At 31.3% G+C, this 24500-nt stretch overlaps 2 protein-coding genes across 5 annotated transcripts in view; one reads left to right on the top strand and one right to left on the bottom strand.

Annotated features, from left to right (window-relative positions):
* Positions 1-3341, top strand: part of LOC129910219 (uncharacterized) — a 15908-nt gene extending 12567 nt beyond the window's left edge. The window contains exons 2-4 of the mRNA XM_055987504.1: positions 1651-2252; positions 2311-2471; positions 2531-3341. Of these exons, the coding sequence (XP_055843479.1) occupies positions 1651-2252; positions 2311-2471; positions 2531-3089 (1322 nt within the window). The 3' untranslated portion in view covers positions 3090-3341. The remainder of the gene's footprint in view (positions 1-1650; positions 2253-2310; positions 2472-2530) is intronic.
* A 762-nt stretch (positions 3342-4103) lies between these two features.
* Positions 4104-24500, bottom strand: part of LOC129920074 (GTP-binding protein Di-Ras2-like) — a 42845-nt gene continuing 22448 nt past the window's right edge. For 2 of the 4 annotated variants that reach the window (XM_056001261.1, XM_056001269.1), the window contains exons 3-7: positions 13561-13728; positions 11256-11365; positions 9938-10098; positions 5206-5320; positions 4104-4409 (exon numbers count right to left, since the gene is read on the bottom strand). In XM_056001261.1, the coding sequence (XP_055857236.1) occupies positions 4331-4409; positions 5206-5320; positions 9938-10098; positions 11256-11365; positions 13561-13728 (633 nt within the window). In that variant the 3' untranslated portion in view covers positions 4104-4330. The remainder of the gene's footprint in view (positions 4410-5205; positions 5321-9937; positions 10099-11255; positions 11366-13560; positions 13729-24500) is intronic. The other 2 variants (XM_056001246.1, XM_056001253.1) reach the window with 1 other exon arrangement.

Genomic DNA, 24500 nt, shown 5'->3' with positions numbered 1-24500 from the left:
TGTGGTCACTATATCTTTAGGTCAACGCAAAATATTTGAGATAGTTCAAAAATTTTACTATTGGTTTGAAGTAAAAACGATTTCTACGCGCGCGATTGATTGCTTCGATTTTCAAATACATACATTTCCTTTATTGTGGTTTGTATGTATGAAGGCGATCTTTACTCGCCCGAGTCAACATAGTTCTAGACACTACTGCTATACGAACCAGCATAGCGCAAACACAGATATATACAGTACTGGTCATATTTTTAAGGACAGTAAAGACTTAAAAATTTCATCGCATTTCTAAAAAAAAAGTTGTGCCAAAATTTAATCTATTTTTCTCGGGATAAATATAATAGCTGCGTTCCTTTGGAAATATTTATCTACTTTTTAGTACTTTAAACTACTTTGAACTACTTTGTATTGAAAAAGTAGTTCAAAGCAGCTTTAAGTACTAAAAAGTAGATAAATATTTCCAAAGGAACGCAGCTAATATCAGTTTTATAAGGCTGAAAAATGTCATATTCTTTATTTGGATTCTTCATTTTTATTTTCAAATCAATTACTCATTTCGAAAAAAACGAATTTAACTCTTTTTGCTAATAGTTAATTTAAATAAGCTGATTCATAGAAATATTTTGGTTAATAACTTCCTGAAAATATGACCGCCACTATATATAAGAAATTAAAAATGATTTATTGACCAACAAATAGATTAGTGGAAAGATAAGAGTATAAAAATGTTTTTCGATTTGTTTCTTTTGGACACAATAAATGTGACAATTAAGTTTAAATTTACTTTTCTCCAACGTTTTAGCAGGGATTTCTGCCTTCTTCAGGGGAACTAAAGTAACCAACATACAAAAAAGAAGTATACATAAAAACATTTGAGTAACAACAGAAATCCAAACGTTTAATATATTATTATGAATTCTAGGAAATAAGTTTCGCTTCCTCCGTGAGCTTTTCAGGGTTAAAATTCCCAGTTTCGTATGTGCACAACGATGTACAAAAAAAACTTATAACACTTCGTTGCCATGTAAACTGACCTTTTTCACAAAAAAATTCTATGAAACGAAACCATGAAACCGAATAAATTGTTGACTTAAAGCTTAAACCAAACCCAGTTTTCCCCCAGTCTTAGCGGAGATGTATTTATTCATGATAATTATAACCCTCGCAGGAGATTAAATCGTTTAAATTTTTTTCTCAGTCAGCTCTGAATCGAAAGTTATACTATTTGAATATTCCGTTTTTATTGGCACTGTTGATTAAAAGCATAATATTTGAAGGTTTTTCTAAAGCTTAATGTTCCCGCAAACCCCTTCAAATATTTAAAATGATCCATAATAACCTTTCTCGGATCACTTAATTAAAATTTCAACCAAAATTTCGATGGTACTTCATCGTACAAACAATTTGATGATAGCCTTTCTGATAGGAAATTAAATAGTCTTTTATTTTTAATTATAAAACATATTAAGATTTGGACTTTCAGCATTATAAATTTTTAACAACTTGTCGTCGGCTGAAAGCAAAATTGTTTTAACTCCATAGGATTTGTTAAAGACTTAGAACAATTCTTGTTCCTGCTGACGACAATGAAGTAAAATAGCAAAATAAGACGAAATCTTTAATTTTTGATTTTCTATTCTATTTTTCCAGGTCGCAAAACTCCTTCATCGTCTGCAAGAAAACGCCTTTCATTTCGGTTCGATATAACAAAGCCGGGCCCTTCGAGAGAAAATTCCAAACGAGCACTTTTCCAGAGTCCTGCGAAACAACAAAGAACACAGGCTGCCGTTCTCAAACCATCCGTGAAGCCAGAAATAGCTAATCGTGTAGAGAAATCAAAGCGAGCTTTGTTTTCTCCAGATAAACCTTCTCAAAGTTCTTTAAGTGAATTTCGTAGTTTTAGTCAAGCTTCACAATCGAGTATTTTTGGTGGAAATTTAGAATTTTCAACAACGCTTAAAAGAAAGCGTACTGATGATGATCTCGATGCCACACAAAACAGTAAAAAAATCTTCCGTCAAGAAACTCAAAGTTTGACTCCACGTTCACTTAAAATAAAAAGCCAAAGTTTTTGTGTTGCGGCTGGTTCCACAAACGTTATGAGCAGCAGCACTAATAAGTTGCAAAGCAAAAATACCATTAATACATCGAATGTTAACCTATCTAAAAACAGTAATGGAAGGCCAATAATGAAAGCTTTTTCTGATACAACATTTAACACTTCTAACCTGTTAACGGAAAACCATCGAAAGGTAATATTTTTGTTGTAATATTAATGATTTTTTTTAATGGTTTTCAACTTGTAAACAGAAATTACTATGGGCAGTCTCACAAGCCTTGCAGTCAAAGCAAATAAATGTTACACATGTAAATTTTAAACAGTTCGCTTCGGTCTTGGCCAGAGTTGTAAAAAGGATATTTCAAGAGTATTTTATGAAAATAAATTCCAGCACCAGTGATACCATGCTAAGGTTTTATCATAACATTACATTAAAAATATTTTTTTATTATAAAAAGAAATAATTTTTAGATTGGCGAAAAAATATGTCTGCAATGTGATTTCCGGAAAGAGTGCCGATGAAATATATATATTTGCAAAGTCTAAAATAGAAGAAGAAAGGAAAATTTCTTCTTCAAGATTAACTGGTTATATTGCACCCGACGAATTCGAAATCCGTAAGTTAGTAATGACTCAAACCAGTCTGTGCAGTTTTGAGAATTCAATGGACTCGTTTGCATTAAGTCAAAGCTCATCAATAACCCAACCCGCCCATAATATCAAAAATATCGAAGATATATTGATGGAATCAAAAAGTGCAATTAAGTTGAATATTCAACCGAATTCTAGTTTGCAAAATAGTTCCTCTAAAAATAACCTCGATGGAATAGCTCTTAGGGAGAACGTGGATTGCGAGCAACGTTGGTCCGCACAAAAATGTTTTACGGGAATTGATCAACAAAACGTTAGCCCTTATGCAAATCCAACAGTTCGATCGTCCGGACAAACATTATCATTTAAAAGCAGCTTGTATGATCTTAATAATAGCGCTGCCAAAGCAAAAAGGCAAATATCGTTTGATAGTTTATAAACTTAATTTGTTAAAAATAAAACTCAATTTGATATCGCACAATTTTTTGTTTTTAAATGGAAAAGTAATTTAAATTACAAGAAATTTGAAAACATATGAATGGTTGTGAGAAACGTTAAACTGAATTTATAAGGAGTATGTACATGCAACATACATGCATTACTTTATCTTAATGAAAATTGTATTTATTGATAGTCAAAGTGAAAAGTATTGTTATTTAAATAAAAATATTAAATTGCGATAGAAAAAAAATAGTTATTTCTTTAAGCCAAAAAAAGAAAAAACAATACACGACTGGGTCGCAAGTTCTTGCCCTTGTAGTTCAAAGTACATGAAGAAAAACTTTGGTAAAATCGTTAAGTTGTTCAAAGAAAAATGGTAATTTTTTATGAAATATACGCTAATAACCAAACAAAATATTATCAAAAATGGCAATGGAAATCTTTTGTTCGATCAAATGTACCAAATAATACCAAATGTACCATAGAAATTGCGAGAACCATTTTCGAGAAAATTTTAATAACTCGAAGACGTAATATAGAAGGCATCCATTCCGAAGGAAATATTAAAATACAGTCGACTCCCTCTAAGTCGAACTTTCACGGGACTCAAAAATCGGTTCGAGTTTGAGGGATTTATTTAATATTTTTTGTTCAAAATTGTTCATTAAAAATGGTGAAAAAGTTCGACTTAGAGGGAAATTCGACTTAGAGGGAGTGGACTGTATATGAAAAAACACAAATTTGTATATTCCTTTAAAACTAGCTTACCCGTGCGATATGTCTCCTAACGAGCGAATTTAACTAAAATGACAGGAATTTACTTTACTTTGATATCTGTGGCAATAAGAGTAGCTTATTTCTGTAATTTTGTTTTTAAATTAAAACTTATATGTAATGAGTAAATGTTACTAAGCTACTCTGTCTTATTGCCACAGATATGAATAGGTGCATTTTAAAAACGTTCTAATTAAAAATTGTATTTTTATTTAAATAATCATATGACTTCAATTTAAGTTAAACATAAGTCAAGTTAGTGACAAAAAATCCAATTTGGAGTCTAATTTTCACAATTACATGTACATTTATGTATGTAATAACAATGAAAAATTGTATTTTTTTAATTTCTGGACTGTGGAATTGTCAAGACACTTATCCAATTCAACATTTTTTTAAAAGTTATTCTTATATTTTATGAGTAAAGTGAGAAATTGTCGTTTATTTATTATAGATGACAAAAACTCATTGCACGTTACAGTCATCGCCTGCAGCATTGTTTATTTGTTGTTTTGTTTTTCTAGATGCTCTTCGAATAAGTGACCTGAAATGAAAGTAAAAAAGATGTGTATTAATGGAATGATTTTTGAAGTTAATAACTTAATACTAGTAAGTATATTATAAAACATTTTATAAAATTTGTTGTTTTTTTTTTCAAATAAGTGACTCGAAATTTTTTATATTTTCTTTTTACTAGTAGTAACTAACGTTTGAGTAGTATAGCAAAACATAAAAAAAAAAATATTATACATTAATTGTTTTTGGATGAAAAATGACATTAAACAATGCAATATTTTCAAAAAAAAACTTCCGAAAAAAGTTTTGTTCAAACTTCAAAGCAGTGCTGATAAATCGAAAAAGTCATGATGCCAATCGATTTCTCGGGCCCGAAATAGGATGAAACAGCCAATAGTGCAGAGGTGTGAAATTTTGACTTGCAAAGTGTAGGTAATTTGTGCATTAAACAAGCATTATGATAGGCTCTTCGCTGTGTGAAGAGACGGCTACTTGAAAGTTTAGATGAAGCTAATTAAATTTTTTTTAATTTTTCCCTTATTGTGAGTTCCGGTCGAACATTTGTTCACGTTTTCTCAGGAAATATGCGAGGTAATACACAGCTCTTTTCTCATACAAATTTTGGTGTGTAGCGGAAAATGTGAACTCTTTTCGGGAAAACTCGCAATAGCTTTAAATATTATTCCGGGCGAAAACAAATATTCTGTGTGAATAAATTTCTTTGTGAAACTTACAATAGGACTGAATATTAACTTAGAAAACTGATCAAAATAAAAAAATAAACATAAACAATAAGTCTTATAATAATAAGTGTAGTTACTTACCTTGATCTTGGTTTAAAGTTGGATTCTCCACTAACTCCAGTATCAGCTTCACCAATTGTTGATTGGTTATTTTTTTTGTCGTTAGAAATGGATGGGCTGGCGGTGCGATTCTTGTCTAAAAAAAAAAACATAGATCCAAATAAGGTCACGAAATATTTTAGAGTGTTAAGAAGGGGAGCGTATCGGAATCCCGCTTTTTAAAATCCCGTTTTTCGAAAATCCCGAAAAAAAAGTTTCAAAATCCCGTTTTCTAAAATACCGCTTTTTTAAATCCCGTTTTCTGAAATCCCGCATTTAAAAATCCCGTCAAATCACGAAAATCCCGATTTTTTTACCAAATACATGCTTAATTCACAAATAAAAAATCATGAGAATTAGACGAAAAATTAGTAAAACTGATTTTTTGCCCACACAATATGTACCTTCAACACATTATGAAAACGGTATATCTTATATATATAATTCTCCTGTGCGTTTGTTTGTGAGCCTACTCCTTCTAAACGACTGGACAGATTTTTCTGAAATTTGGTGGGTGTGATAAGGTCCATCAGAGACAGGTTTTGTTTCATAATTGGACCCGGTAGGTGGCGCTGTTGTCGAGTTGTAGGAAAATTGCATATTCTGAACGAACGACTGGACAGATTTTTGTGAAATTTTGTGTATGTGATAAAGTCCATCCGAGACAGGATTGTTTTATAATTGGACCCGGTAGGTGGCGCTGTTGTCGAGTTTTAGGAAAATTGTATATTTTGAACGAACGACTGGACAGATTTTTGTGAAATTTTGTTTATGTGATAAGGTACGTCCGAGACAAGTTTTTTTTTTATAATTGGACCCGGTAGGTGGTGCTGTTGTCGAGTTTTAGGATAATTTCATATTTTGAACGAACGACTGAACAGATTTTTGTGAAATTTTGTTTATGTGATAAGGTCCGTCCGAGACAGTTTTTTTTTATAATTGGACCCGGTAGGTGGCGCTGTTGTCGAATTTTAGGAAAATTGCATATTTTGAACGAAAGACTGGGCAGATTTTTATGAAATGTTGTGTATGTGATAAAGTCTATCCGAGACGGGTTTTGTTTCAAAATTGGACCCGGTAGGTGGCGCTGTTGTCGAGTTTTAGGATAATTTCATATTTTGAACGAACGACTGAACAGATTTTTGTGAAATTTTGTTTATGTGATAAGGTCCGTCCGAGACAGGTTTTTTTATAATTGGACCCGGTAGGTGGCGCTGTTGTCGAGTTAGGAAAATTTCATATTTTGACCAGACTGGGGGCCAATTTGGTTCTGTGAAAACGTGAATCGAAAAAAAAAAACTTTTTCATTTTAGCTTTCAAACACTCTTCACTTTTTCGATTCATTTGAAACGAAAAACGATTCTCATCCTATGATATCACAAATAATTTAGTGAAAAAAATATATATTTATATGAATATTTTTGATGTTTGTTTTCATTTTTTCACAGAACGAGACAGGTTTTGTTTCATAATTGGACCCGGTAGGTGGCGCTGATGTCGAGTTATAGAAAAATTTCATATTTTGAACGAACGACTGAACAGATTTTTTGTGAAATTTTGTTTATGTGATAAGGTCCGTCCGAGACAGGTTTTTTTTTATAATTGGACCCGGTAGGTGGCGCTGTTGTCGAGTTTTAGAAAAATTGCATATTTTGACCAGACTGGAGAGATTTTTGTGAAATTTTGTGTGTGTGGTATGGACCCAGTAGGTGTCGCTGTTGTCAAGTTATAGTTAAATTCCATATTTGAAGTCCGAATGACAGTAGATATAGATTTTTATGAAATTTTGTGTGTGTGTGTGTGTGTGTTTGTGTGTGTGTGTGTGATAAGGTTCGTTCGAGACAGGTTTTGTTTTATAGTTGGACCTGGTATGTTGTCAAGTTATAAGCAAATTCAATATTTGGGGTTCAAAATCGCTCATATTCAAGGGTAATAAAAACAAACATGAATTAACTCTTTAAAATGTTAGTCCCGCAAAGAAAATTGTTTACCATCAGTATATCTCAATTAAATTTATGACTGCATCTTAAAATTTGTTTAAGTTGTTTCAACTACCATTAATACAATTTCCGCATAAAAATCAAATGATTTATTTTTTTTAAAGAAATATTTCGACGTATGTATGAATAGAATTAAGACGAAATCTTTTCATTTTTAATCGTTTTTTTTTTAAGATTTTATCCTATTGCTATTGTTTCGGTTACTGGCTCCAACATTACTCACACGGTAACGGTTTAGAAAACAAATACAAACTTCAATGAAACCAAAATATGTAAGAGAGAGAATACTATTTTTAAAGTGGATTAAAAATGAGCGTTGAAAGTGGATGCTACATTCCGCAAATAAAAATTTTGGAAGTTAAAACGAAAGTCAACAAAACAAAAACAATGGTTGTTTGTATAGTCGGTTTACGGACGATAATTTTACGTGATAACGTCATAAGAAAACAGGTTGTTTAAACAAAAAAAAAGTAAAAAGATCGTTCTTGGTGTTGGAATTCCAGGCCTCTGGTGCAAAACACAAATCATTAACAGTTTCACAAAAGAAAGGGAGAATGAGTCATATTTTTCTATAATGGCAGGCGGGATTCATCGATTTAGGCACTTTTTGCAAAAAAAAAAATAAGAAGTGAAACCAGAGCCAGTTTTTGTATATTTGTGAATTATATAACCTTTATTGGTTGAATAAATTCCGATAAAATTTTGTAATAGCTGTCAAACAAATTATTTGCTTTGTTTAATATTTTAAACAGTTTTACATATGTATGTACCTATGTGTAATGGGAAAAGGTTAACACATTACAAAATCAAAAATTGGAAATAAAACTTGGAAAAGGGGGAACGAAGTCCGCCGGGTCAGCTAGTCTTTTATAAAAATATAAAATGATTAAAGCCTTAAATTGAGTTCACAAGTAAAAGAAATTTCATTTATTTAAATATCAAAATTGTTGAAATGCATCCAAATATAAGTTGAAATATATTTAAATGAAATTTCTTTTGATTATGTAGTGTGTACTTAATGTAAGGTGTTGTGATCATTTTATGTTATTATTAATCTATGGGATTATCACGATTTGATTGTTCTTCTGAAACTTTAAAGTAAATATTAGTTTGTTAATTGATTTCTTTTTAGTATCACATTCCTTACTTTTTCTTATTTTTTTATATCTTATATTTTTTGTTAAAGCTTTTAATTAAATGCGTTTAGAACAATGTCTCATTTTTTAATTTGTTTTAGTATCCCGATTTTGCAAGCAAAACTAGTTGTTTTATTTTAAAAAATCGCGCGATTTTTTAAAATAAAACAACTAGTTTTGCTTGCAAAATCGGGATAATAAAAAACGGGATTATAAAAATCGGGATTTTAAAAAGCGGGATTATAAAAAGCAGGATAATGAAAAACGGGATTTTAAAAGAGGGATTTTAAAAAGCGGGATATCGAACCCAACCCGTTAAGAAGAGGTAGATCCAAAAACTCCTGGATTTATAGTACAGGTAAAATAGTTATTTAAAAAATAAAAAATTGTTACACTCATGAAACTTGGCAAAAAGTTCGCTTTGGAGATAAGAACCAAGGATAAAAAAAGTATATACAAAAAGTAAGGTGGAAGGGTGTTTTTTCGCGGACAAGAGGGAGGAGGTTTAGGCCAAAAATATAGTGAACAAAACTGTTTGTGGAATATCATCATATGACATATGTTTTTAAGGTATTTTTTGATGCTGAATCTAGTGACATAAAATAAAGTCAATACGATTGCTCTAAGAAAAGTTATAGCCGATTAAAATGAAGGGTGCTTGTTTTTTCACTTCAGCAGGTAAAATATAACCGAAATATATTACAGTGATGAAATTCGGGATGTAAGTTTTAGATAAAGCACGGACAAAGGATTCAAAAAGTTCTTAAAAATTTTTTTGGTGAAAGGGTGTTTTTTTTTTTGGGAAATATGTAGGAAAAATCTACTATAAGTCCGATAAAATCAATGGTATAAAAGGTACCCTTACGAAATTTATTAAAAATGTTGTCTTTCCCATCGGAATGACGAATAAAAGAAATCTAAATTTTTTATCATGTGAAAGGGTGTATTTTTTAGGTGTAGAGAAAACATGGGTATAATTGAATAATATAAATAGAGAAATAGTATAGTGGTACCCTATTGAAGCTCAGCAATTATGTTACTTTTGATGTTAGAAACAAGAATCTAAAGTGTCTATACAAACATCATGGTTAAAAAGGTGTTTTTTTGAGTCAAAACAAAAATGATGGACCACCCTAATGAAATTTGGTAAAAACATTGAATTTGGGATAGAAAGCAAGAATAAAGAGCTTTCATAAAAAAATTTATGTGAAAGGGTGTTTGTTTTGGTCCCAAGGGTTTTACAAAAAAAAAAATGTCGCGTAAAAGAATATGGAAAAAAAGGAACAATTTTCAACCCTTGAACTTTTTTTAAATCTTTCTTGTGAAGTGTACATAATTAGATTGGAGACGATTCAGTTATAAAAACGTTAAACAAATAAAGCAAAACAAAATTGAAATATCATGTAACAAATTGATAGAAATGTATCTAGTTCATTTTTAAGATAGGTAAGGAAGTTACACAATAAATAGTGGCATTAAGGTTCAATTTAGGTGGAAGTAAGAAATATTATTTATTAAAAAAAATCATATTTTTGAAGGTTAGGTGCTACAAAATAATAATTTAAAAATAAAACTTACTTCTGCTTGACGATGCACTAACATACGCTGATGATCTTCGTTTAAGACCAGATGTGCCCTCATTTTTACCTAATGGCAGGTACCTGGAGAGTGAAAGTAGAGTTTTGAATAGTTCTGTTGTGTTGTAGTCATCTTTCGCTGAACACTCTAACACCTTGGTTCTGAAAAAATAATAAACAAGATATTTAAAAAAAAAACCAAAAAGTAAAAAACAAAGCAATAATATACTGCCAAATTTTGAATAATATGAAGATACGTAATCATTTTAAAAAACCTTATTTCAGGAACTATAAAACATTCAGTCGAAAATATTTAATGCAAACATGAAAAACGAAAACGTTCCCGGAATTATAAATTACTAACAGCGTTTTATGATCTTAATTTGGGTAAAAACCGAGAAGGTTGGTGTACATTCATGAATATCAAAGTTTTTTGTTTTCGGCCATTCCATTTGCATTTTTAGGACATTTTCACGCTTATTATCCAGTGTATCTCGTTGGAGAAGCAATCTTTTTCCTTGAAACTTGGTAGGTCTTAAGGGCTCCATATAAAGTTAAAGTTCTAGAAGTTTCAAGAAAAACTAATTCAAAATAGCTGAATTATTAACAGACAAAGACTGTAACGGAGAAGATTTGTGCGCGTCTTCTCCGTTACCGTTTATCTGTGAATAATTTGGCTATGTTTAGTAAGTTTTTCGTGAAACTTGTAGAACATCAACTTTATCATGAACCCTTAAGACCTACCAAGTTTTAAGAAAAAAGATTGCTTCTTCAACGAGATAAACTGGAAACAATGTCAATATATGTCTTCTCCGTTACTTTGAAATGGCCGTTTTTCTCTTAATTAAGATTCTCAAGCTATTTATAGCAACAAGTTAATATCATTATTCGTTCACGAAAACCGATAATAACAAAAATACAAAAAACACGAACATTTAAAATTCCATTATAGATACTCAACCCAAAATAGGTGTGCATTTTTTTTGTTTATATAATTTTCTTAACCAATCTAAAGGATTCATGTCCACTAGAAACACAAGAAATATAATTAAGGCAATTTTTGCGCCCAGCATTGTAAGCTGGCCACACTATTGCTTGGGGCCCATACCTTAATTAGGCCCTGAGAAAATAATATGTATTGGCCCCCAGAAAATTAAATGTTTAATAGTACCTATATACAAAAACAAATTAACTCTATTTGATTTTGAAAACCATGACGAGACTATCCAGGCGTTTATTTGTACTAGAAAACTTATGAAACTCAATCTTTTAAAATGGAAAGCTGGGGCTTGTATCCCTGTAAAAATTGGTAAGCTTACCTTATTTTCGGAAGTTCACAATTCACCCAATCGGTCACGTCATCCAACCTCACTTCTCGATGAGATAATGATAGATCCGATTTGTTACCAGCTATTACAATAGGTATGTCCTGAAGGTAAATAATAAATAAAAGTTTTTAAATAAGTCGTTGTTAACAGACGATCATGCGACTACGATGGATAAAGCTCAATACATAGCCATTTTGCAAAATGTTAAAGACTTTATAATCCTTTTTTTTTAAATATTAAGTAAAGTTTTGAATTTGTTTTCTTATATAGGTACCTACTCCTACATATTTAAAAATTTTAAAAATGTATATATGAAAGTATTTTGCGATGTATACATTCATACCAATTGTAATTTTTTTTAAATTGCGTTATAATTAATTTAATTTGGCCTGCATAAAAAAATGTTAAAGAAATCAGGGATCGAATAAATACGATTAGGATCATACTTTAACGAATTAGAGCCTACATATGTAGGTACGTCTCTATTTTTTTAAATGAGTAAATAGAGCCAGCAATTATAGTCAAAACGTAAACGTATGATCGTAATCGTATTCCGTAATTCGAACCCAGAGTGTTTTTAGAACATAGCTATTTAACTAAACATAGAAAAGCAAACGTTTTGAACGGCGAAAACATGCTCAAATCTTATTTGACCCACATTATATTTGCAAACAAAGTTATACAAAAAAAAAAAAAAAAAAAAAAACGGAGAAAAGTTGATTAAAAAAGTTAAAAAAAAATGTTAATGAATTTATTTATTTTAGTCATTTGCCCTTTTATAAGAAAAAACAAATAAAAAATATAACTTTTATCTTTCTTAATATTAATGTTACCCCAGTCAAATTGTCACTTGAACTTTCTATTTCATGGGATCAGGGCCGTAGCAAGGGGGGGGGGCATTGAGGAGCAATGCCCTACCTTAAATTTAAAATGCCCTACCTTAAAATAGCCCTACTTTGGAAAATGCCCTACATTAAAAAGTGCCCTAAAATCAGATAGGGATTACTTTCAAAAATGCCCTACCTTCAAATATAACCTTCTTATAAAAATGCCATACTTTCAATAATTCCCTGCCTTTAAAATGTCCTACCTTAAAACATGCCCTACTTATGAAAAAGTCCTACTTTCAAAAATGTTCTAGCTCTCAAAATGCCCTAAATTCAAAAAGGCTACCTTTATAAAAATGCCCTACCGAGGCGTTGTATTTCTCCATTACCCTTTATGATATTATAATACGCCAAACAACTGAAGATATCTCAGACAATAAAAAAAATATCGGAAAGATTTAAACAGTTTTGACAGAAGACAACTTTTTTTTTTAGAGAAATCAGTACATTAGAGCATAACCCCAAAAACAGTAAAAAACGCTTTTTTTTGCATTTTCCAGCACAGCGTTAATATTTCAAAAACGAAAAAAGTACCTAAATATTTTGACTTCGGATTCGAGTTCAGCGGTCTAAGATATTAAGCCGCAATAAAAAAATGAAATAAGGCCCCAAGAAAGACACATAAAACAACATAAACGAAATTTCTCAAATTTTGGGGTGTTGTTTCATTTTTGGGGCCTTCATTTTGTTTTTGAGGCATCATTTCAATAAGGCTCTCATAAAATAAGACCCAAACACTAATTTTAGGGCTAACTTAAATTTTATTTTAAAAAACAATTTGGGGCCTTATTTCATTTTTCATAATTTACATGAAAATGCTAAACTGAATTGTTATTCAAAAACTTTAGTTAAATTCCGCTTTTCAAGGATCCTGAATTGTCTAAGTACCACTTATTGCTGACTAGCTGATGATTTGCAGCAAGATTTTTACATTGAAAAGCATTATTAAGTAACAGAATAGCTGACAAAATCGCGCGATATAATCTAAAATAAGGTCATTATGAAAAAGAAAAATTGGAGTTTTATTTCATTTTGCCAAAAAAGTTCAAAAGAAGTTGTGCTTTATTTCATTTATTTTCGATGCACGTGAAAGTCTAAAATAAGAAGCGTTTAAATGGGGATTAAAATTAAACTTAAGCAAATTTTTTTTTCTTTAAAATTTCTAAAACAAGCGAAAACAACGCTTTACTTTCGAAAGTAAGAAGTATTTGAAAGCCAGTTTGACGTGATAAAGGAAGGAAATCTTTCGATTCACGTGAACCGAATAGCAGAATAGGGCGTTTTCAAAATTACGGAATGACCCCCCTGGCTACGTAATTTAATTAATAAAATAGAAATAAATGAAAAAAAAAAACATCTGGCTACGTAATATAAATTACATACATACCTAGTTACTCGTATGTACTTACTTGGAAATCGGCTCTCTGTTCACGGATCTCCTCAAAACATTGTTTCACACATAGAAAACTGGGGGAAGATGTGGTCGCATAAACGAGCAAGAAAGCATTTGCTGTTGCTATGGAAAGACGACGCATAGCAGGAAACTGCATATCTCCTGAAGTGTCCAGAATGTCAACCTGTTTGGAAAAAATCTATTTAGTTAGAATCAATATTGACATACATACTTGGTTATGTAATGATTTCAAAAATTGATCAAATAAGTATACCAAAAGCTTTCAAATCTTATCAATTGTTTTACTTTAATAGTATGAAATCCTAGCATTAACCTAATGATGTTTTGAATATATTCAAGTATGTAGTTACATAAAATTTAGAAATATTAAGAATAGAAAAGCTTAAGTCCTGGTTTTCGGGACGCCACACACTGGGGAAATTTGTATGGGAGTGCGGAAAAAACTCAATTAAAACTGAACTACTGAATCGATTTGGATGAAATTTTCAGGGATGACAGTTAAAGTCGTAGGAAAATATTATTATTCATTTCCACCTACTGCAGCCACGCTTTTTTAAAAGTATTGTGAGAGTAATAAAGGATCCAGACAGGGTTCGGACTTTACTTCGATCGAAGTAGATTTACTTCGATTTTGGGAAAAAAATAAAATCTTCTTCCCTACATCACTTTTTCAAGAACTAGGTACTTCTATTTCTTGATTGAAAAATATTTTTCAAACAATAAATTTAGAGAAATAAGAGAAAGCGAGAAATTAGAGAAAGGGATATAACTTCAATTTTGAATCTGGTCGAGGCATTAAGAAATAAAGTTGCACTGAAATATCAAAAGCTGAATGGAGGTCAATTTATTATTCGAATTCAAGATATAAATAAAATGTATCAAAGTAATTTTGACTAATTTTGAAGAATTCCTGATAAAAAATTTGTTAGATTATGCTGAACTAACCGTTTTACCCCACAGTACCGTTGCAACCACTAGATGAGAGAGGTTTTTTTTGGAAAAGAACATAATAAAAAAAAGATAAGAAAGATAATTTTGTTGAAAAATAATTTTTTTTTTTAGAATAAATTTTTGTAAATAAATGTTCTGAAAGTTTAATTTTGAAACCTGCTTCCGAAATTTTGGATCTACTTCACTTTTTTTTCAAAGTTGCTTCCAAATTTTGAAACTGAAGTCCAAACCCTGATCCAGATTTTGTTCTTAGAAAATCTAAGAACTGCTATTTAAAATTTACTTTTACCTAAAGCATTTTTTTTATTTGTTTGTATTGTAACGATGAATTACTGAACTACTTTTAAGATAAAAGTCTGAACACACTACCTACTACTGTTAAGGTAGAAATGTGAACGGACCTTTAGTAATTAAGAAAAATATCTCACTGAACACATCTAAAATATCCCACTGAACGCATCTAAAAATATCTCACTGAACACATCTCAAAATATCCCACACTGAACACATCTCAAAATATCCCACTAGACTGGAAGTATGAAGTGCCCTTCCTGGAAAGGAAGTTTCGAGAGACAGGGACGAGAGCCTTCGAGGACGTTCTCGAGTCTCGAGATTCCGGTATAAAAGGCAGCGTAGACACCGACCGGAGACAGTTTAATCTTGAAAGTGAAAGAGTACAGTACAAAGTGAAATAAAGTGTTGCGAATTGTTAGTAGTAAATAAAGTGATTTAAAAGTGTGTTTGTTTGAGCGAATAATAAAAGTAAATTGAGTTGAAATAAAGTGTGTTCTTATTTGAACGGAAATATAAGTGGAAATTAAATAAGTTTTATTGTGAACCCGGAATAAAACATTACAGTATTATTGGAACCAACTTACCAATTTTAATTACATTAAGCGGAAAAGAATAACTCATTATAGTGTTGTCGTTTGTCGAGGTCCATATCCACGCAAAATGGGACACCCGATATAGTATAAATATTTTAAAAAAACTACTTTTATCACCTTTTATACAATTTAAAATATATAGGTATAAACAAATTTTTAATAAAGTCAACGAGCACACTGAGAAAAACTTTACTCCCCTGAAACAAATCTTCTTTCGATCAACTGCTGGTTTCACTGTAGGTACTTTATGTACGTTAGGTACATACAGATTATACAACAACGAAAACCAAATGAAAGAAATTTTGGTTTTGATGACAAATTAAACGTTTATACTTAAGTTCTTAGACGTTTTACACGAATCATTGGCTTTTTGGGACCAACTACAGATTTTATTGTCTCTTCGAAAAAAACACCCTTTCACCTAATTTTTTTTATAAAAACTCTTTATTCTTACTTTCTATCCCAAATTCAATGTTTTCACCAAATTCCATTAGGGTGATCATTTTTGTTTTCATTAAAAAAAACACCCTTTCAACCATGAAATTTTTATAGACACTGTAGACAAGAATCTAATCTCAAAAGTAACATAATTCCTGAATTGCAATAGGGTACCACTAGTACTACTCTAGTATTGCACACTTTTCCAAATATACCCATATTTACTCTACACCTAAAAAAACACCCTTTCACAAGAAAAAAATTTATAAATTTCTTTTATTCGTAATCCCCATGAAAAATAGAACATATTTATTGAATTTCGTGAGGGTGAGGGTTCTTGGTTTCTGTTATAAATGAAATATTTTTACCAATTTTCATTGGTATACCGTAACATGGGGTTACTTTGCTCCGTTTTTTGCACTATTTTTAGAAAACCTCTTAAAAATGGTAGAGACATTTTTGTATCTATTTGTTTTTTTTCTTTTAATTCATTGATAAGACATGAAATAATGCATTAATTCTAAAAAATACATTCAAATAACAGTAAAAATATTTTGTTTTTTAAGTTGAAAAGTGGGGCAAAGTAGTCCAAGGGACGGGGTTACTTTGCTCCACCTAAAGTTTTTAACTGTACTGCCTGTATTTCAAGAGCTGGAGCAAAGTTAGTATTGTATTTAAATAGCCCTGGATCAAAGCTTCACATGTGTCAGAAAAAAAATTTGTAGGTACACACACAACTCTTTTTTTTACAAAAAACAAAACAGCCTCTTTTATTTCATTAATTGATTAAAAATAAATACGAATTTAAAGAAAAAAGCAGAAAACTTCATTAATTTAACCAAAATAAGTTTAAAATAAACATGAATAACAATTTACAAACAAAAAAATAGTTCACTTTTAAAAACAATAAAAACATACGTAGAATTAAAAACACATTTAATTATAAAAATAAATTGCTCCTGGGGCAAAGTAACCCCAAAACAAACAAAAAACTGCTTAGTCACATAAAAAAAATGCAATAATTATTATTTATTAATTAAACAAACAAATGACAAGCGCAGAGTAATAACAAAATAATATCGTAACTAGAATATTTGTACTTACTTTGTAAATTATCACACAACTGGTTTTACAAACCAAATTTTTCACCACAAAAAAAACACGAATTTCCTACCTCAAATTCACAGGTCAACTGCTTCTTAAAAACTGCCGGCAGATGGTCCGTTGCAAAACGTGGCAGATGTATATATGTGTGTGTGTATATTACAGTACCTTCGATATAGAGAATCTAACATTTCTGAGCGTGAATCAAGAAACTAACTTTTTTCGTCAGTGGCGCAAAGTTACCCCCGCCGGGGCAAAGTAACCCCATGTTACGGTAACAATTCTTTCCCAGTTTTTCTGGTACTTATTCCTGATTTCACCATTTCTTAAAAAAAAACACCCTTTCACTCAAAATAATTTTGTACATTTTATAGATTCTTAATTCTTATACCAACCAAAATTTTTTCAAAAAATTTTTAAATTTAATAAAATTTAAGTTAGCTGTTGTTATGATACCTTTCGCACACACAACTTAACCTATTTACCAGCGTTACCCCTTTGCTGGTAGAATTTCATAACAACACATTTTTAAAAGAAAGATGTAATCAAATAACTTTTTTACTTGCGATATAGGTACTATAGGGCAAGTTTAGGATTCGTAAAAAAATCGAACTCGAGATAACAATTTTACATGACATTACGATGATGGAGAATGCTAAAAAAGTGGGTCCGGCAATTCTGTCTGTCTGTCTGTCTGTCTGTCTGTCTGTCTGTCTGTCTGTCTGTCCGTCTGTCTCTATCTGGAGCTGCAGCCTAAACGAGTGAAGTGATTTTCTTCAAACTTGGTAGTTAGCAGTTTTTGGTGATTCCCTATAGGGGAAATTGAAATTTTTTTTTTATGACCAAAACTAACGGTACCTGCCATATAACGGAAATAGAAAAGTTAATTTTTTTCAAAAACGGCTCTAACGATTTTGATTAAAATTTTTGTGTGTAGTACTACACATAAGAGCTAACTTTTTAAATAAAAAAAATATTTTTTGTAACGTTATTAACGGTACCTGTCATAGAACGTTTTTTTTCGTTTCTGAATATCTCGTACAACATTAACCCGATTTAAATGAAAATTTTTATACAAACGTGTGTAGTTAAGGATAATATTTTAATTAATTTTAGAAAATTTTCAAAAAACGCATTTTTGGATTTTTAAAAAATATTTCAAAATTTTTTTTTGAAAAATCAATTTTTTGAAAACGGATCAAAGAAAAATTTTGAAATTTAGTTTTTATGTGTAAATTAATTATTTCTCCAAAATGGCATACCAACTTTTTTTTTGAAAAATGTTAAAAAATTTTCATACATAAAAAATTATTTTTTAAAAAACGGCTCCTACAATTTTCGAAATTTTTTTTCTAAAAATACCTTTTTATACAAGAAATAAAATGGCAGATTTGTTTTTTTTTTTAATATATTTTAAAACGGAGTTTAATTAATTATAAAAACAGATTTAATTTTTTTATACTACTTATGAAATTTCTTCAAAATATCAAATTTTAAATTTCTTGAATAAAAAGCTTTAACAATATAGTTACTTTAAGCATAAGAGCAAGTACGTGCGACCCCAGTCGTGCAATTTATTAATTTACTTATTCAAGAAACCCGGCTTAAAAAAGCATCAATTCTGAAAGCTCTTTCACAAAAACAATAGAAAAAGGGAGTATTTCATGAAGGAAGTTTACCAATGGCAACTCTTATGTATTGTGAATATTTTTAATAAACACCCTTGCTGCCTGCTTGAGTTTCAGTTTTCATATTCACTCTGTCACGGTCACCGATCGTGTGGCAGATAGGTCATACATAGAAGGATGTACGTCGCTTTATAAAGAAACTAGCTAACCCCACCCGCTTCGCTGAGTGCACTTTTAAAAAAATAGAACCTATTTGAAAATAAATTTAAACCGAAAAAAAAACTTGTTTATTGTAATGAACATTAACCAATTTATTGTAATCTAAGCAGTTATTGGACATTGTTAATGGAATAATGGCACTTGATTCTGAAGGCCGAATTACACTTCAAAGCAATTTTAACTGTAATGTAAATTCAAAAAATGAATTGATTCAAAGTGTATTTCCAAGTATAAAGACAAATTACAAAAATCATGCTTGGCTTAGTAACGTGCAATAATGGCTGGTACAAATAAAAATATTTCTGAAATCAATGCAACAATTTTTAACGATATAAACACACAATTTTTTTGCCAACAAATCGGTTGACCCTATCACAAATGAAAGCATTGTATTAAATTACCAAACGAAGTTTTTGAATTCATTGGATATACCAGAACTGCCGCCACATCATTTAGTGCGGAAAGTAGTAGCGCCCATTATAATGCTTCAGAACATACAGCAACCTAAACTTTGCAATGTACAAGACTTGTCTTGAAGAAGTTAATGGCAAATTGAAGCTACCATTTTTTTGTGGAAAATTCAAAGGCGAAGATGTGTTGATTTCTCAAGGTCCAATGATTCTGTCAGATTTCCCATTTGAATTTAAGCGTCTTCAATTTTCTGTAACATTGGCATTTGCTATAACCATAAATAAGGTCTATCTTTAAAAATATGTGGTATTAATTTAGAGAATCCTGTTTTTTCTCATTGTCAACTACATATATGTTGGCTGTTAGCGAGTAAGAAAACCATATGCTATATTTACATATATCAAAGATGGAAAAACAAAAAATGGTGTGTATCAAAAAGCCTTGCCATATTATTAGGCCCAAGCAAAAAAATAAAATTTTTTGGTTCATGCTGCTGAATTTTTAAAGTGTTTGTCTAAATGTCTTAAACTTTTTTTCTGTCCCATTTACCTGCGCTTATCATGTTGATAAGGATTGCCTTAAAAAAAGTCAAAGAATTCATACTTTTTGATACAAAATAACGTACAAAAAGGGATAAGCTCCAAAAGACGTTTCCTATGGAATTCATGCCGGGAGAATTATCAGACCGGTGCAATACTTAAATTTGTATTTCAAGGAATAACGTGACATTCTTAACTTAAAGGCAAGGACCCAGTCTTGCATAGATATAGAAGCTTCGAGCCTATTCTGAAATCGTAGAATCAAAACGCTCCCAAGCTCATTTTTGTGTTGGTCTGGAGCCTTTCCCTGAAATAGCAGAACAGCACTAAAATAGCAGAACAGCCAATAATTCTTTGCCGCCGGGTACAAAGGGGTCAAGTCACAAAATTGCATTTTCGGGTTTTGATGAAATAAGAATAATCTCTTTTTTCTCTTTTATTTGGTTTTAAAAACATAAATTTAGAGCAACTCTTTCCCATAAAAATAAGAGGATCAATGCTCGAAAATTCATCGATTTTCATACATTACCTCAACTTCAATCGCATTTTTTTTTTGCAAACTATCATTTACGACTTAACCCATTTGAACCCGGTGGCAGAGAATTATCAGATGATGTTTTTTTATTTGAATATCGTACTGCTTGTCTGGTCTTATACAAAAAAAAAACTACTCCAAATCTTAGAACATCACGTACTGTCCAGAGGATCAGAGCTTCTATGTTTATGCAAGTTGCGATCCTTGCTATAACGTTAAGCGCATGCCACGTTATTCCTCGGTACAAAAAAATAAGTATTGGACCGGTCTGGTAATTATCCGGGCTCGAGGCTCGAAGCTTCTATATCTATGCTAGACTGGGTCCTTGCCCTAAAGTTAAGAATATCACGTTATCCTTTTTTGATTAGATTAGAGCAACCAATGCACCAGAAAGCGTTGGATCCCAATGAGTTTCTGTTTCAAGCAAATTCAAACCTTGACAGGCATTACAATGGGCAGGTTCAGAAACGTTAGGCACTAAATATTTAGGTAATTTCTCGGTCTCTGATTGGTCAGCTGTCAAAAAAAATCCTTCCAATTTAGGTAATTTTATTGGAAAACTAACTGGAAAATTAGGCAAGAAAATTTTACCTAAAAATTTAGGAAAGTTTTTTTTGTCAACATGACAGCAGATTGTTTTTAATTGAAGAATTAATTTAGCAAAATTGAATTTATTTGTGTGAAAAACGTGTGAAAAGTGTATTATCGATTATAATTAATATTATTTATTCTTTAAAGTTAAGTGAAATTTGGTGTCTTCCTAATGCGACCGGTAAAATACTTAAGTAAATTTCGAAATTTGACAATAGGTGTGTTTTTTATTACAACCGGTCTTAACTAGACAAAAAAAACGCAGTCTGGGCTAAGCAATTTACATGTTAAATACAACAACACCTTAGCCCCTTGGGCTTAGTTGTTTAGCCCGGAGATTTCTCTGGGCTTAACTTTTTGAAGAGTTTTAAATCTGTGCTACCAAACTAACTTTTTCATAAATTGTTTAGAATTTGTTTAAAAACGTGAAAACTCACGTTTGGAAGGACAAAATGTATTAAAATAGTTTTGCTAGCATACATTTTTGTATCTCTTTGTAAAACAAAATGAAAAATACAAGAAAATGACGAAAGGGAAAAATATGACAACTCTAAATTTTTGTTGTGTCTGCTGTTTTCGGAACATTCAATATACAGTGCTGCCAAGATTTCAGGTTAAGCCCCGAAGCGTTTTTTTTGTCCAGTTAAGACCGGTGGTAATAAAAAACACACCTAATAGCATCTTATCCAAACAAATTTAGTCAATTTACTCAAATTTCCGTTCAGAAAATGACGTTGCCTAAATATCTAGCCCCTAATATTTCCTGAACGTGCCCAATATTCAAAATCAGACTATAAACAATTATAATTATTTTGAAAGCCTGTCTTAATAATTTTTTTTTACAAATTAAGCTAAGTTAAACTTTTTAAAAAGCTAGAGTGTTTCTTCACTCGTACAAATTGACAGCTATGTGAAGATGGGAGAAAAGGTATTATTTTTTTTTTATACAAACCATCTACATATTAATACCTTTCAAACAAACAAAAAATTACCAACATCGGACCAGCCAAACGCGAGTTTATCGGCCACACACACTAAACGAACTCATTTTTATATATAAGATTACAATGGGCGCATTCACAAACCTAGGTGCTACGTAGTCGACTCGTTCTGATTGGCTGAAAACAGCTACAAATTTAGTTAAAATTTCTCCTCCGACGTAGGTTAAAAATTTTCAGCTTCAAAGTTAGTTGACAGTTCTCAGTCAGCTGTTTGATGTATTTTGATTTTGATTCTTTTTGTGAAATTTGAATTTGTGAAATTTAATGAAAAGCAATCAAAATCAAATTAATAGTTGTTTGGTATAATATACAAAATATGAATTCAAGGACGAAGAAGATGGTTGTCACAAAATCGTTTCAGGTAATGTTTTTTTTTTATTGCTATAAACAAAATGATATATTTATAAAGAGGCCAACCCATAGAATCCGTCGCGTGCGTTACGTTGAAGTTTTCAACTGACAGCGCGATAAAATACACAGGTTCTTATGAGAATGGACCCATACATGACGGACTCGACGGATGCGTTTTATGGGTCGGTTCTCGTAAGAACGTGTGTATTTTATCAGGCTGTCAGTTAAATCCGTCGACGTAACGGATGCGACGGATTCTATGGGTTGGGCCCTTAAGTCATTACAGATCCAGTGTATGCCGCAGACTACATGGAACGAAAAGTAGGTGCAGAAAGGGTAAATTATTCCCAAGAAGGTAAAGTTAGATGTTCTTTAATTTTATAATAAAAATAATAATTTCTGATTTTTTTTATTTGTTTACAGATCCATCAGTGCATGGCGCATCCTACATGGGGGTGCTTTGGGTACCCAAAACAGTAATAGTTTGGAAGAAGGTAAAGTTAAACAATATTCAATCTTATAACAAAATTAATTTATGATTTTTTTTATCTTCAGAATCTTCTTGGGAACACCGCTCCGTGCAGCTTTTCTTGGATGAATGCCGAAAGCATAAAGAGGATTTGAGGAATCCCAAAATAAGGAGACGAAACATATTCCTAAAAATTAAAGAAGTGTTGAATTCAAAGGGGTACAAGTTTAAGGAGAGTACCCTCGAAAAAAAAAAACTTTCCAATATGAAGATAAGATACAATCCCATCTTGGAAAACAATAAAAAAACCTCCACAGGTCGTGGGCGCATTTCCTGGCCTTACTTTGACCAAATGTCCATGATATACCTATCAAGAGGAAGTGTCAGGAATGCGCCTACTGCAAGCTCCCTCAACCCTACCTCTGCCAGTTCTCCCATGCAAGAGAAAACAACGAAAAAGCCAACAAGCATACGTGAGAAACTGGTTGCTCTGGAGGAGGAAAAGGTTTCCATTGCAACTTGCAAGAGAAGTGTTGGGGGAGCTTAAGGAGTTAAGAATACTCAGGCAAAGGAAATTCGAGTTCGAGTTGAAAAAATATAATGAAGAGAAGGGAGTGGAAGTGGAACACAACTAAAGGGATGGTGCTCTAAGGGTCAGTTTGTTCAAACTCGATTACCTTTAAATCAAGGATTATTCCAAGGAAAAACCTTGATTAAAAGATAATCGATTTTGAACAAATTAGGCCTCACTATAGTAACAAATTGTGATATTAATATTGTGATAATAAGCGACTATTTTGTTCAGACTCGATTATCTTTTAATCAAGGTTTTTCCTTGGAATAATCCTTGATTTAAAGGTAATCGAGTTTGAACAAATTGATACTAAATCGGTTATTGAAATGAATAATTGTTGCATGAATTGTTTTTTTTTTATATTGTTTTGTTTATTTAGTAATAAGTGTCCTCTTAGACTGAATCGTTATTTGTTTTATTATTTATGTTTGTATGAATCTAGAATCTAGTAATAAGTTTTTCGTTTGTGTTAGTTTTTTTCTAAATGAATTATGTTTTTCCTGTGTTCAATATTAATTAATAAGTTCTTCTTTTTTTTTGTTTTATTGACAAAAGAATTTCTTTTATTTTTATAATAAAAAAAAATTTATCGAAACAAATTGTTTTAATTTTAAAAATTATTTAGTAAAAAGTTTCTTTTTCTGGCAGAGCTGTTTCTTTCAACGTCCTCATTTGATGTTGAATCATTTCCATGATAGTTATCATCTTCAGATTCAATATCTGGTAAGTCTTCTCCAGGTTCATTTAATAACTGAATATGGTTGTGTAAAATGCAACTAGCTGTAACAATTTTGCTGGCCATCATAGGACTTGCCACATCCAAATATTTTAAACGTCGAAAGCGTCCTTTGAGAAATCCAAAAGTTCGCTCAATTGTTATTCTCGCACTGCTGAGACGTGTGTTAAAATGAATTTGCCTCTCGTTTAGGTGGCCATTATCCCTGAATGGTGTTATTAAATTTTGACCAAGAGGGTAAGCAGCATCTCCCACAAGATGATAGTCAGCAGGTAACAATTGGGTCCCCCTTATGATGGGGACGATTATATTAAATCACCTTGTAAAATAATCGAATGCGTATTTTTCCTATTATAGTAGTCAATAGGATTCTTCACCGGCTGTTTAATCTCAATGTGGCAGCCATCTATCGCACCTACGATCCCAGGAATGTAACCTCCTGATTTTTCTCGAAATACCTGGAACAGTATTTATGTGTTCATAAAAAACTGAACAAAATTC

This window comes from Episyrphus balteatus, chromosome 1 (genome assembly GCF_945859705.1).
Source record: "Episyrphus balteatus chromosome 1, idEpiBalt1.1, whole genome shotgun sequence".
Lineage (NCBI taxonomy): Eukaryota > Metazoa > Arthropoda > Insecta > Diptera > Syrphidae > Episyrphus > Episyrphus balteatus.
The sequence above is the reverse complement of the archived record's forward strand: the minus strand, read 5'-3'. Positions and strand labels throughout refer to the sequence as shown.